This window comes from Chiloscyllium plagiosum, chromosome 19 (assembly GCF_004010195.1).
Source record: "Chiloscyllium plagiosum isolate BGI_BamShark_2017 chromosome 19, ASM401019v2, whole genome shotgun sequence".
Lineage (NCBI taxonomy): Eukaryota > Metazoa > Chordata > Chondrichthyes > Orectolobiformes > Hemiscylliidae > Chiloscyllium > Chiloscyllium plagiosum.
The window spans coordinates 36,217,610-36,230,497 of record NC_057728.1 but is presented as its reverse complement, the minus strand read 5'-3'; the positions used below and the strand labels follow the sequence as shown (position 1 = coordinate 36,230,497).

Here is a 12,888-nt window from a genome sequence, read left to right as displayed (position 1 = left end):
CCACCACCCTCTGTCTTCTACCTTTGAGCCAGTTCTGTATCCAAATGGCTACTTCTCCCTGTATTCCGTGAGATCTAACCTTGCTAATCAGTCTCCCATGGGGAATCTTGTCGAACGCCTTACTGAAGTCCATATAGATCACATCTACTGCTCTGCCCTCATCAATCTTCTTTGTTACTTCTTCAAAAAACTCAATCAAGTTTGTGAGACAGGATTCAAAGCCATGTTGAATATCCCGAATCAGTCCTTGCCTTTCCAAATACATGTACATCCTGTCCCTCATATTTCTTCCAACAACTTGCCCACCACTGAGGTCAGGCTCACTGGTCTATAGTTCACTGGCTTATAGGTTCCCTATAGTTCCTATCATTCCTTGTGACTATCGATGATACAAATATCTCAGCAAGAGACCCAGCAATCACTTCTCTAGCTTCCCACAGAGTTCTCGGGTACACCTGATCAGGTCCTGGGGATTTATCCACTTTTAACCATTTCAAGACATCCAGCACTTCCTCCTCTGTAATCTGGACATTTTGCAAGATGTCACCATCTATTTCCCTACAGTCTATATCTTTCATATCCTTTTCCACAGTAAATACTGATGCAAAATATTCATTTAGTATCTCCCCTATTTTCTGTGGCTCCACACAAAGGGCTGCCTTGCTGATCTTTGTACCATCTGTACCGCTCTTACAGCATGTGCCAGCAAATTAAGAGCAAACAAAACCAAAGGAGCATATTTGAAGTGCTTAGTGAAGTGAAGTGAAGTGGAGTGAACCAGGGACTGTGGTCAGTAAAGTGATGCTACCACTGTAAGTCAATAGGCTCATGTGGTCTCAGTCTCAGTCCAGTTGGATGATCACGGTCAGTCACATGGTCTGACCAGAGGCTGGAAATCAGTGTCTTTGCAGTCTGGGTTGCACCATGATTGGTCCCACTGCAATCAGTCTGGGGATCACATGCACACCAGAGTGATGCTGAGACACAAGGCCAGGGCTGGGCTTTTCTCGGTTGGGGCGGCCTCTTCAAGTCAGTCTGTGGTGCCGGACACGTTCAGTCCTGAAGGTTTGGTTATTAAATGGTCAGTCCATTCAGTCCTATGCTAAGAGTACATTGGACTGAGTCACTGAAGGAATGATAATAGTGAAAGGGACAATTTAAGATAAAAATGTAAAATCTCAGAACATGGAAGGAGATAGGAAGCTGCAGGCACACAATGGGAAACATGAAGGATTGGTGTAGATTAGCAATCATCTCAGACACAGTCAGCAACACATTGACAAGAATGTAGGTTTAAATCTTGCCAACTTTGCACCAAAGCCAAATCATGCAAAAACAAGACAAAACATATGCCATCACAGGCAGACTGGCTGGAGTAAATTACTGTTTTTCACTTCATGGACAAGGAACAATTCTGTGGATTTTTGGCCCTGTTCCAGGTAATCGGATTAATCATGCATCTATTGACTATTTAATACAACTCTAACTATCACCAAATTTCATTTAACGGAAAGTCCTTTTTTTTTGACAAGAATTATTATGAAAAATGATAGCCTTAAGTAATTATGACCATTATAATTTTGCATAATTGACCCCTGTCATGTCACATATATAAAGCTATGCAGACACAAGCTTAAGTCTTAACTTGCTTTGCAATTTGTACATCACTTCTCATACCTGCCATTGGAAGACAAATATTCGAAGCTGTCACGTTTTCACACCTAATTATAAGGATGGGATGATATGCTCAAAGATGTTCAAGGGCGGATGTTTTTGGAAGGGAGTGCTTTTATGGTGGACCAGTGCCTGAATTTCACTACCCAATGTAGCATTAGCACGTTGGATCTGTAACACACATATGGAGGAGGTGACATAGTTTAGAGCTCCATGTCGAGGAATGACATTGATCTCTTTGCAAAGCCTCCATAACGCACTGCACCATCTCACTTCATGATGATGCTGAGAGTGATCAGGGGTACCCTTACTGATTTGGTGTTCTAATTTTGACATTCCCCACAGATATCAGCTTATGCATGTGAGATGGAACCTGTGCTTGGAGGATTCTTACATACAATGACAATGTCAAAGAAATTGCAATTTTGTCACCAAACCCATCAAGAACAGCAACTTCCAGCAGCTGCTGGACAGCAGCAAGAAGGACAACCAGAGAAAGATCCCCCAAGGAGAAGCAGAAGAATGCTCAGATTCCAAAACCACTGGCCTTGCTATAGACAGCTCTTAGAGGACCAGTGCAGGCGAAGACCAAGGATGTCCTGGACCATCAGAACAAAGTGCATTATCTGGAACTGGACTTCTGCTTGCAAGGAATGGGTGACCGTCCTATTCCATTTCCAATGAAGTCACACTGGCCATGAATTTTTATGTAAGTGGCTTGTTCCAAGGAGCAACTTGTGTGCCATCTGACAACTCTCGGCCACAAACACATCCAGGGTATCACTGACGTCATGTTAATGAGATTACATTGGTTTATATCCTTTTCTTGTGAAGGGGGGTCAAGCTGGCCCGGGTGTGATGCTCCTGTATTTTGGACTCCCCTCTGGTGGAGGGTGGTATATACTGTACTAGTTTGCTTTTCGAGAACCCTGTCACCAATGTGTAGAATTCTCCAGTTGTAAATCTTCCATTCTATCAATGTCCAGCTCATAGAAACAGGAGTAGGCCACTCAGGCCATTGAGTTGTCCCGCCATTCAAAACGATTGTGTGCACACTTCAATACCTTTTACCCTCACCCTTCCCCATAACCCTATACGTCATTTGTAATCAGAAATTTCTATCTTAAACAAAGACAGAGCTGGCAAAACCCCCCACGGTAGAGAATTCCAAAAGTTCAAGACCATCTGAGTTTTAAAAAAAAACTTCTCAGAGCCCAGTGACTTCCCCTTTATTATAAATTGTGTTCCCTGGTTCTGGACTCCCCCAGTCTGGGAAAACATCTTATCTGCTTCCATCCAGTCTATCCCACTAGGTACAATACTTTGTAAATTTACAAAGAACACTCTCTCATTTTCAAACTCTAAAGTACACAGGTACAATTTAATCAATTTCTTTTCATAGGACTGTCCTGTGATCCTGAGAACCTTTGTCACACTATTTGTCTGGCAATAATATCTTCCCTGAAATAGGAGACAAAAATACAATTGAAGCAAGATTTTATTACTCCTACACTCAAATCCTAAAGCAATAAAGGCTAAAATTCCATTAGTCTTCAGTGACTTATGAATAATGATACACAGAACCCTTTGTGCATCAAAACATTTCAAGCTCTTACCCTTTAGGAAGCACTCTACACATGTATTCCTCCTACCAAAGTGGATAACCTCATATTTTTCCACATGATAGTCTATCTGCCATGTTCTTGCCCCTTCACTCAGACCTGTTCAAATCCTCTTGAAGTCACTTTTCAGCTTACTCATAACACACGTTCCCCACTTACCATGGTATCATCCACAATATAATGCATTTTGCTCTTACATCCAACTTACGGATATATATTATAAACAGCTTGAGAGCCAAGTACATATCCTCACAGTATCTCACTAGTCATTGCCTGCCAACACGAGAATAACCCATTTATTCCCTTGTTTTCTGTTAGCCAATCCTTAGTCGATGCCAATATAGGATTACCTCCAATACCATGCACTTTTTTTTCTAACCAGCCTTCTTGGAGGAACTTTATTACAGCACTTCTGAAAATCTAAGTATACTACATTTATCGGTTATCCTTTATTAATCTTATTAGCAAAGTTTTCAGAATATTCGAACAAGTTTGTTAAACATGGTTTCCCATTCATTAATCCTTGCAGACTTTGCCCAATCAGATCACTACTATTATAGTAGCTATTTATCACACCTTTTACAATAGCTTCTCATATTTTCCTTTCTACTGATAGAAGGCTAGCAGGTCAATAGCCCTCAGTTTTCTCTCTCGCTCCCTTCTTAAATAGATTACATTTGCCATCATCTAATCTGCATGACTCATTCCAGGATCTACAGAATTTCTGAAGTTAAGTTCCAATGTATTGACTGTTTAAGTAGTCACTGTCTTCAACATCCTTGGATGTAAAATAGAAGGCCTTGAGGATTGATTGACTTTCACTTCAGCATAACTGATTTCTCCAGTACAATTTTCCTTATAAATCCTTTCAACTTCTCATTCTACCTAGCCATTAGGATATCTAATTCTGGGAGAATTCTGGTATGTTCCTCAATAAACAAAGTAATAATGTACCTTCTCTACCATTTCTCTATTCCCCTTATTACTTTGACTGGCACAGTGGCTCAGTATTAGCAAAGCTGCCTCACAGCACCAGAGACCCAGGTTCAATTCCAGCCTTGGGTGACTGTGTGTGTGTGGAGTTTGCACATTCTCCCCAAGTCTGCTTGGGTTTCCTCTGGGCGCTCGGATTTCCTTCTACAGTCCAAAGGTGTGCAGGTTAGGTAGATTAACCATGCTAAATTGCCCATATATTCGGTGGATTAACTAAGTGGAATGCATGGTTGGGAGGGAGTCTGGGTAGGGTGCTTTTCTGAGGGGCAGAGTGGATTCAATGGGTCAAATGCCCTCCTGCCACACTGTAGAGATTCTGTGACTCTGCCTGTAATGGACCCAAATGTTTTATTTTTATGTACCTATAGAAGCTTTTACAGTCAGTTTTGATTTTAGCTACATCACATTCACATTCTATTCTTACTTTCCTTTTTGCGGTATTGGTTCTCCTTTGCTGTGTTCTAAAAACCTCACAATCCTCAGATTACTGCTATTTCTGGCAACTTCATGGATTCTTCTGGCAACTTTCATTTAATCTAACATAATCTTGAACTTCATTTGTTATTTGTTGGTTTGATTGACCTTCTTTGAGTTTGTGTACCTTGGAGGAACATATTGCTGCTTTAAGACATGTAATGGTTCTTTAAGAACTATCCATTCCCTTTTGATATATTTACTTAATCCACCTCAGCCAGTTTGTGGCTCATGCCTTCACAATGCCTCTTATTCAAATTTAACACCATTATTTCAGAATAAACTACCAAACATTTAGACATAATGAAAAATTCTATTACTATTATGGTCATATTCTGTGCTGGATTTTGGATCTGTGTGCCACAAATTCTGTGAACTATCTTGATGTGTACATATTGGAGAACTTCCAGGCTCCTGTGTCATTCCATAGTACTCAGACTATACAGGAATGATTGCTGGATCACAAGTGCTTCCCCTCCAAACATAGCTTGATGACACCTTTACGAAACCTTGAGATCAATACAAAGATGCAATGCAGCCCATATTTCCACCAGGCTATATCAGTGTAGCCTAGAAAGGGTGTGCCACATTATTGTGGCATACCATGCCCTTCCTAGTTGCAGCTGACACAATTAGGAGATCTTGAATGTAAATGAAATAAGGGATAATTAACAATCCTCTGAGGATGAGGGTCAGGATATTGACTGGGATGGACAACCAAGATACCATGAGAGAATTATGTACTGTCAAGCACACGAGGCTAAACAGAATCTAATTGAAACCCACTTCCAGGAAGAAACAGCTGGGTTTGGACTTGCTTTTGGGCTTGGTAATTACTACACTCTGAACTTTTCTGTTGATGAATAAATGTTTACTTATCTATATGTTTGTATGCAGGGTATCTTCGCTAACACTGCCTTAACATATCTGGTATTTTAAAAAGGTTTTCGTTACTGTTTGCAAGAAAGCATGAGTCACTGTGACAGGTCACTGGGGTAATGGCTTTCAACACTTCAGTTAGCATACAACATCCAAGTGTTGTGCAGTAGAGTCTCTGACGATAGGCAGTAGGTTGGAAGCCAGTTCTTTCACTCCTTTCCATCAATAAACCTTCAATATTTCAGAGTTGGCTTCAGCTGCTAAATTGACTTGAAATGCTTAAGCATCTTCTAGGACAGCATTTAGCCTGAGAGAGGCAGAGCTTTGTGCAGCTGCTCTCAATAGGCCATTATGCTATGGGAGAGAGTGAAGATGTCAACTTCCACTGTACACCTCCCAGACTTAAATGGCAGTGTGCTCCCTTGAAAAGTTGGAAGATAGAATGAAACATTGCCTCCAGAGGTTTGTGCATTCATCCCTGATCGAGTCCTCTCATTCACAAGGCGGATCCAATTGTGGGTGAGGAATGGAGGACAGGCACTAATACTAAGTCTGCACATTGCTTGGAGCCTCAGTGCTGTGCTGATGGAAGTGCAACGTCTTGGCTGCAGTCAGCCATGTGTTGGTTCACGTATCTGTGATGTCTGAGGTTTTCTGCAGTCAAGCAGTTGGTTGCTTGACAGAGATGAGCAAAGCTGAGCCAATATAACTTCTTTCATCCTTGGAACATCCAGACGCTATTCATCTCTCACATGGGTGCGACTGCACCAGGTCAAACAATGACAAAGAAACTACAGGAAGCATTTAAAAAATGTAAGTGAGCATACATTTACAAAAGTGCAGGATTTCTTACAATGAAGTGTCATTTGTACCACTGATGTACCCAGAGTGGTTTATTCCCTTACTTCCTCACCCACCCTCCCCTCCTCCTCAGTGCAGTCCTGACACCCACACCAGGGGTGCAGAGAGGCTGCTCTGTAGTTAGGTTCTGTTGGAAGACCTAGCTGGTTGTCCTCATGGTGTTTGGGTTTAGAGGATGCAGGCTTGCTATCAGAATCCTGCCCAGATGCAGGGTCATTACCCTCTGCTTAGTCTTCTGCAGCTTTGGCATCACAGGCAGGGGCTGGTAAAGGCATTGGGCACCTGTGGAATACCTTAAAAGAAAGCTTCTGAGCATTCCTAAAATCTGCAATGTCAGACTTTTTACTTCTCTATTTTTCTAATAACTAAAGAAGCTGTACCTAGGGACCTTGCACTGTAAGCGGCGACTTACACACTTTTCACAGCATTTGACAGCAAAGTTAATTCTGGTTCTAATTCTAATTATACATGTGTCTTCTACTGCCTCGTGGTGGCTGCCCATACCATCCCATCTCAAGGAGCTGGAGGGGGGAGGGGATACCTGGCGTGAGCTTGAGTTCCCTCATTTCCCTCTCACTTTGCCATGGACACTGAACAGCAATGAATAAAACAATGGAATGCTGGTGCATGCGTGTATCTGGCAGACACAGAGTATGCTGGACCTGGGTCCCCACATCAGTCACCAACCTAATCATTGTGGCAGTCAGGTAAGTTCATGTTGGAGCCAGTATGGTACTGAAAGAATGGGGAAATCCACCAAAGTTTCAATCTAGTTTACTGTCTCTGACAAACCTGCCTGATGTTCTATGACCTTCTCTGCATATTTTGTCAATGTTTAATTAACAGCTAAGACCATGGGATCACCTTCTGGCTAGGGCTAAGCAGATATCTGGTCTCAGCCGTCCTTGGAGTGCATAGACCTGAGGCATTTCTTCCCCTAGCAGCTGCAGAGACCCTCACCAGACTGTTCTTTTGATCTGGAAAGAGAACCCACTGAAGTGAAAGTCTCTGAGCTGGTTGAGGGTCAGGTGAAAGCCATTTTGTTGCATCCTCTGAGGGATGTATGGGTTCTACTTAAGGTGGAGGTTCATCTAAGGTTAGGTGGTGCAAATCTCTTTCTCACAGTCATTCATTGGATCCCACTAGTACTAGCAGAAGAGAATACAGGGAATTAGTTATTAATAAATGCTTGTTCAAGTCAAGTATGAGTTAGCACTGGCATTAACAGGATAGCAGCACAGCAAAATGAAGCTCACTCAATGGGTTTTCCACAGGAATGGTCACCTTCTTCTCCAGCCTTTTCTTCTCCTGTGGGCTGAGAAGCCTCATGTCCACCACCAGTCTTCAACCTCTTGGTGTGGACATGCTGTATGCAGTAGTGAGAGTTGCAGTCCATGGGCCTTGGTGAGAGCTATGTACAGTGGCAGAGTTAGAGTAAGTGGTGATAAGCCTGTGGGTGAGGTAGGGGAGAGAAAATGGAGCATGGATATACGTTCAAAATTGCTGGGCATTTCTTTTAACCTGGGGCACTGCGCTGACCTGGGTCATTATATTTGTCAACATTGGCTGTGTCTGCTGCCTCCTTTGGTGGTCTGGAGCAGAAAGCACAGTTTTTTTTCCCAACCACTTTGTCCATCAACACCTCAAAACGGGGTGCAAGCTTGCTGAGTTATAATGCTGGAACATCACAGTGTGAAGGGCAGATTCTGACTTGCAGCTTGCCCAAGTACAGTGGAGCTAGGGTTTAAATATGACACCAATGGTATGAATGTTTCAAAGTCCCAACAGTAGTGAGCACTTCTGCCTCTCCTACCACATGAGGTCAGTTGCATCACGTATGAGTTGAAGAGCAGAAGATTGTAGGAGAAAAGCCATGGAAGAGGGGGCCAATTTCACTGAATAAACACTGCCAAAAAATTGGGAAACGTATGGCTGATTCAGTCAAAAGGTTTGCTCATTGCTAATCCCTGAAACGTTAATGATGGGAGGTTCAGTGGGGACAATGGCACTGATTATCAAGGGGAGATTGTTACATTCTGCCCTGTTGCAGATCATCACTGCCTAATACTTATGTGGAGCATATTTATCAGCTCAAGCCTGAATGTTTTCTTGCTGCAGACAGTAATGGACTGCTTCTGTATCTGAGGCTGTATTCTTAGAGTTTTTTTTTAAATTAAGTTGTTGCTTATAAAGGAATAACATTGAAATAATAGACTATGGTAGAGGTAGCATAACTGTGATTAAATTCGGCAGCTCATACAAGTCAAGATTTGATGAGCCCAACCACTTATTACAGTGTAGGAACAATCTATAATTCTAAGATCTACATACAACCTGAAGTGTTTGACAAAGAAAAGTATCCCATTAGAAGAAAATAAATACTTGTCACACTGTGGGCTGATTACCTACTCAGGAGTGGTACATTTGTGTTGTTTCCTACTGACTATATATTTGTCAAGAAAATAATCAGCCCTGTGATCAATGACTGCCCTTGCCACCCAATTTAAACAACAAGTGATGAAATGAAAAATGTGGTGTTATATCCAGTTTCAGAGAATACTGCAACTAAGGGAACAAAAACATTATGTATGTTAATAAAAGCAAAAGCACACACAATTCTTAAAATGGAAAGGGGTGGGAGCAGTATTTTAGGAATATATTTTTATAACATAAGTTGATCCTTTGAGAGGACCATCTTAAGGTTCAACTGTATATTTTTTGAGGTAAATTTATTGTCAATCGTTTGTAGCAATTAATACCATTAACTCCTCTTGCAATGAAGTTTCAGTGGAATCATTTTACTGATTTTGTAAATATTCAAATTAAAAGTGAAAGTTGAGAACTTTTATACATTCAAAATAACTCAAACAATGGCCTCAGAGCAAAATATGCTGGGGAATAAATTGTCACTGCTTTTATAACAAATTATTGCAAACATTTGGTATACATTTATGCTTGAGACATTTCGGCACCATCCAAATTATAACTACAAAATTGAGGTATGACTAACGCATTGGATTTTATGATCAAGTTATTCTACAAGTTGGAAGGAACAGTTGGATCACTTTAATTGACTAAAATCTTGAAACAAGGAAAAGGGATTTTTATTTTTAATATAGATTACACCATATCAATACTAAACTAATTTCTCTTCATGCAAAAAAAACTTAAAATAGAGAAAAATGCTTTCAAAATAACATCCATTCCGAAGCTCCAAAATAAATTGTTTAAAAACTTATAAAGACAGGAGTGAATGAAGCAATTACCTAAACCCCATTTATTAAAAAAAACAGATAAAATATGAGAGTTGAAACACTAAACGCATTAGATTTTCCCAAGCACATCAAGAGGAAATGAAAATTTCAATCAAATGTACACTACCTCCAAAAGTGGAGCTCAAATCCTTCACATTTATCCTTGCATTTCAGACATGGGGCCCCAGCTCCCTGCTCATGGCCCAGGGTCATCTATAGAAAAGAAACACTTCAGTCACTGGGAAGAAAAGAGTTGCACAACATTTTCTGTAAAGTAACACAATTGATTATGAAGAATGAATTTGAGTATCTGCCTAATAGCAGTCAGTTTGGCTTTTTGATTCGGGAGCAGCTGTCCATCACACACCCTGTCCTATTTGCTATTCCATTAAATTCAGTGAAAAAGAAAACACATTCAGGATGTGCAGCTAATCCATAACTGCTCATTTTATGTCCTGGTCAAGAGATGACCCTTGGGCTTTTCATTTGATACTGATATCTTATTATCTGCATTCCTTACTCTATGACCAGAGGGCATAATTTCAGAGTAAGGGACTACCCATTTGAGAGAGAGGAGGTGTTATATTTCTCCAAGGTGGTAATGAATGGCAGTAGAATTTGGCTGTCAAAGTTGGGTTCTTAAGTTTACTCAGGGCTGAGACTAACAAATTTTTAATCCATAACTCAATCAAGGCAGGAAAGTGGTGTTGAGGATTATCAGATCAGCCAATGACTTCATTGAAAGGTGAAGGAGACTGAATGTCCTACCTCTGCTTCTATGTTTTTGGGTCTTGTTATACTGGAGAGGTAATACTGTCCAGAATACTACTTTGACATTAAACTGTGGGCAGTGTGATACAGCAAGAGATGCTCAAATTTATAAAAGAAAAGGACTGACATCAGGATGTTCTTGACCATTCAAAGAACAATCAACTCTTTGAATGGACTTCTAGGCAAAATGGTTGAGGTAGAATCCTGGCAAAAAAGACTAAGATGCAGCATTAGGAAACTGTTATATTATTCTGGGTGGATTAATTTTGATGAACCAAAGGAGTTCATGCATCAAAGAATATGCTGTGAAGGAGACGCTTCATGCGCAATGAATAAGATTGTCAATTCATTGTTATTATGTGGCAGTCACTGTGAAGACAACAACAATGAGATGAATGGTCAGTTAATTTGATTCTATTCTGTGAGTCAAGTGGATTGTAGTTTACATTTTATAAGGACTTAGAGATGTACAGCATAGAAACAGACCCTTCGGTCACTTGTATTCGCATTTGCCACAGCTCCTATTAAATGCAGAATTTCAGAGTGCCAATTTTATCTACAGGAGAACATTTAATGCTTGATTGAAAAATGCTCCCCCCAAAAAATTCAAAATCACTTTACAGTGGGTCTCTTTTGGGTTAAATTGCATGGACATGTCTATATTTTGGGTCACATAACCATTTTAAAAATGGAAAGTTTATTTCATAAACAAGAAGAGTTTACTGAACTGTCAAACAAGCTAGTCTGAAAGTCTGCAATGCCGTCAGGATTTTTCCTTTTACGGTCATGTTAAATAAAAGCCAACGTCAAACACAACATTTCCCGATGTGATCCACTGGTTTTCCTCTGGAATCGGAAGTGAATACTATGTGGAATAAAAACGTTTTGTTTCCCTTAAAATTGGACGGCTGTTGAAAAGAATAGGATTGTGATCAACGGTTTAAAAAAAAGGGACAGAAATTAACCGGTGTTTTTAGTTTAAGCACACACTGCTGGCACATAGCCAAAGTATTTCCCTATTTGACAACAGGTTTTCTTCACAAAAAGTACAAAGACTGCTGTCGGGGAGGGGAAAAGTAGCAAATCATTAACACAACCTGGACATGCTTCAAACTGAAAACATTGAAAATTATTCAAGTTATTCCTCAGCCGATCCAAATTCACTAGCTTTATTGTTTCTTAAGGTCAAATTACCACACTACACAGTATACAGCACTTTATGCCCTGATTTCAGCTACTGATCTCAAGGGAATAATTACAGTATCACTGCTGACAGCACCTCCCCGTTGTTGCCTGCTCAAGTTACAGTTATCCCATCGGGCTCTGGGGACATATATTTACACAGGCCAAGGCCCATTAACTGCACAGCACCATACAATAATTAAACCAAAAATCTACGGATGCTGGAAGTCTGAAACAAAAGCAGAAATTGCTGACAAAACTCAGCATGCTTGGTAGCATCTATGGAAAGAAAGCAGAGTTAACATTTTGAATCCTGTGAGATGGTGCTGCCAGACCTGCTGAGTTTTTTCAGCAATTTCTGTTTGTGTGTTGTGGCTCAGCTGTACTTAAAAAGTCAGTACGAGAACTTCTGCAAAACTAGGGCTGAAGGCTCCAATGACTGTTGTAAAACAAGAACGTTCCCAAAGGTACAAGCTAACTAATTCTTTTCAAAGACACCTCTTTCTACAATGTACACTTCTAAGATGGAATTTAACCACTGATTAGGCTTGGTACAGTGGCTGAGAATCTTGGGACAAACTGAAACTATTACATGCAAAGCCTTTAATAGAAATGTTAAGCAGGCAGGATATGAAACTGACAGTTGAAACACCGTTTCCCCTTTCCTGCAAGATAATAAAAATTAAAATGAATTCCACTAGGTAGAGTGCTTTTCACATTCAATTATCTGTTGCAGGAGTGCACAAGATGTTAGTTGTTGGCCATAACTCATTGATAACACACACATGCCAGCATCAAAAGATTGCACATTCAAGCCCCATTTAAGGACTTCAGTACACAATCTGGGCTAACACATCAGCACAGTAGTGAAGGATATCTGCACTATTTGGGTGTTCAACCATGGTTGAATGATCAAAATTGACTCCATCTGAACTGTTCAGGTGGTGGTAAAAGATTCCACAGCATTATTTTCAAAGAGACAGCATAGCAATTTTTCTAAAATCCTGACCATCACTTATATATTAACCAACACCAAAGCACAGGATAGATCGAGTCAATCCTTAGAAGACTATAAAGGAAGTAGGAGTATACTTAAGAGGGAAATCAGGAGGGCAAAACGGGGACATGAGATAGCTTTGGAAAATAGAATTAAGGAGAATCCAAAGGGGTTTTACAAA

General features: G+C 40.5%; 1 protein-coding gene across 1 annotated transcript in view; it reads right to left on the bottom strand.

Annotated features, from left to right (window-relative positions):
• The window catches only part of tes (testis derived transcript (3 LIM domains)), a 51,903-nt gene that overhangs the window by 29,643 nt on the left and 9,372 nt on the right, over window positions 1-12,888 (bottom strand). The window contains exon 3 of the mRNA XM_043709558.1: window positions 9,885-9,970. Coding sequence (XP_043565493.1) covers window positions 9,885-9,970 — 86 coding nt within the window. The remainder of the gene's footprint in view (window positions 1-9,884; window positions 9,971-12,888) is intronic.